Source organism: Trypanosoma grayi, assembly GCF_000691245.1.
Source record: "Trypanosoma grayi strain ANR4 Tgr_2374_V1, whole genome shotgun sequence".
NCBI lineage: Eukaryota > Euglenozoa > Kinetoplastea > Trypanosomatida > Trypanosomatidae > Trypanosoma > Trypanosoma grayi.
In genome coordinates this window covers 1-786 of record NW_008827992.1, presented here as the reverse complement: position 1 = coordinate 786, position 786 = coordinate 1, and the positions used below count along the sequence as shown (strand labels likewise).

Genomic DNA, 786 nt, shown 5'->3' with positions numbered 1-786 from the left:
ACCAAAAATAACAAAATACATAACAAAACAAAGGGACCTCCTTCCGCATAGAAATTAAGCAATAACGAACGTGCTCTACGATGGTGGCTGATGGAGCGGAACCGTCGACGAGAGTCGTGAAGACACGAGGAAGAAAGAAAGAAAAAAAATACCTGCATCTAGATGGATGGTCACTTGTGCAAGCTCAATGCCTGCCACAAGCGCCGGTCCTGTCTCTACCTGTATCTTATCCCTAATGAGGATTGATACACGTCCACGACGACAGGTGCGAGCTATCCCATAATGTTGGAACCCGGGGGGTCCAAAGTTAGCTGCTTCAGGGGGAGATATTTTTGTCTCACTCAGAAGGCAGAACGTGATATTATCCTCGTAGAGCTGTTTACCCAAGGCTAGGCGTTTGTCCTGTGTTAGCCCAGCTGAGTTCCATTGCCTGCCCTTTGCTGTAGGGCTGGGATTCTCTTCCGCATTTCCACACAGCAGTAACTTGGTGTGGATGATACTGCTGACGGCGCGGTGACCCGCGCCCCAAGACCGACAAGGATAATACTGTGTCCCAGCAAGGCGCGGCTGGTCCTGGTACTGTGTGATGCCGTAAGCCTGGCGCCGCAATATTCTCCAGGTGGCGAACGTTGCTGTCGCTTGGCTTCCCCCGACAACACGGGGTACTGAACCTTGGTACCACGATGAGGTGGCCGGCATCACCAAGGGCTGCTCGTCGCGGTGCCCGAGATCATCGGGAGTAGCGTGGATGAGGGCGGTGGTGGCGCCTTGCCGCCTCACGACCCA

The 786-nt window shown here is 53.8% G+C and overlaps 1 protein-coding gene across 1 annotated transcript; it reads right to left on the bottom strand.

Moving 5' to 3' along the window:
- Positions 1–75: 75 nt before the first annotated feature.
- DQ04_23741000 (Tbingi protein) lies at positions 76–786 on the bottom strand (the record flags this gene model as incomplete). The annotated part of the gene is made up of 1 exon (XM_009318185.1): positions 76–786. A coding segment is annotated over one exon (711 nt), but the record flags the coding sequence as incomplete, so codon positions are not given.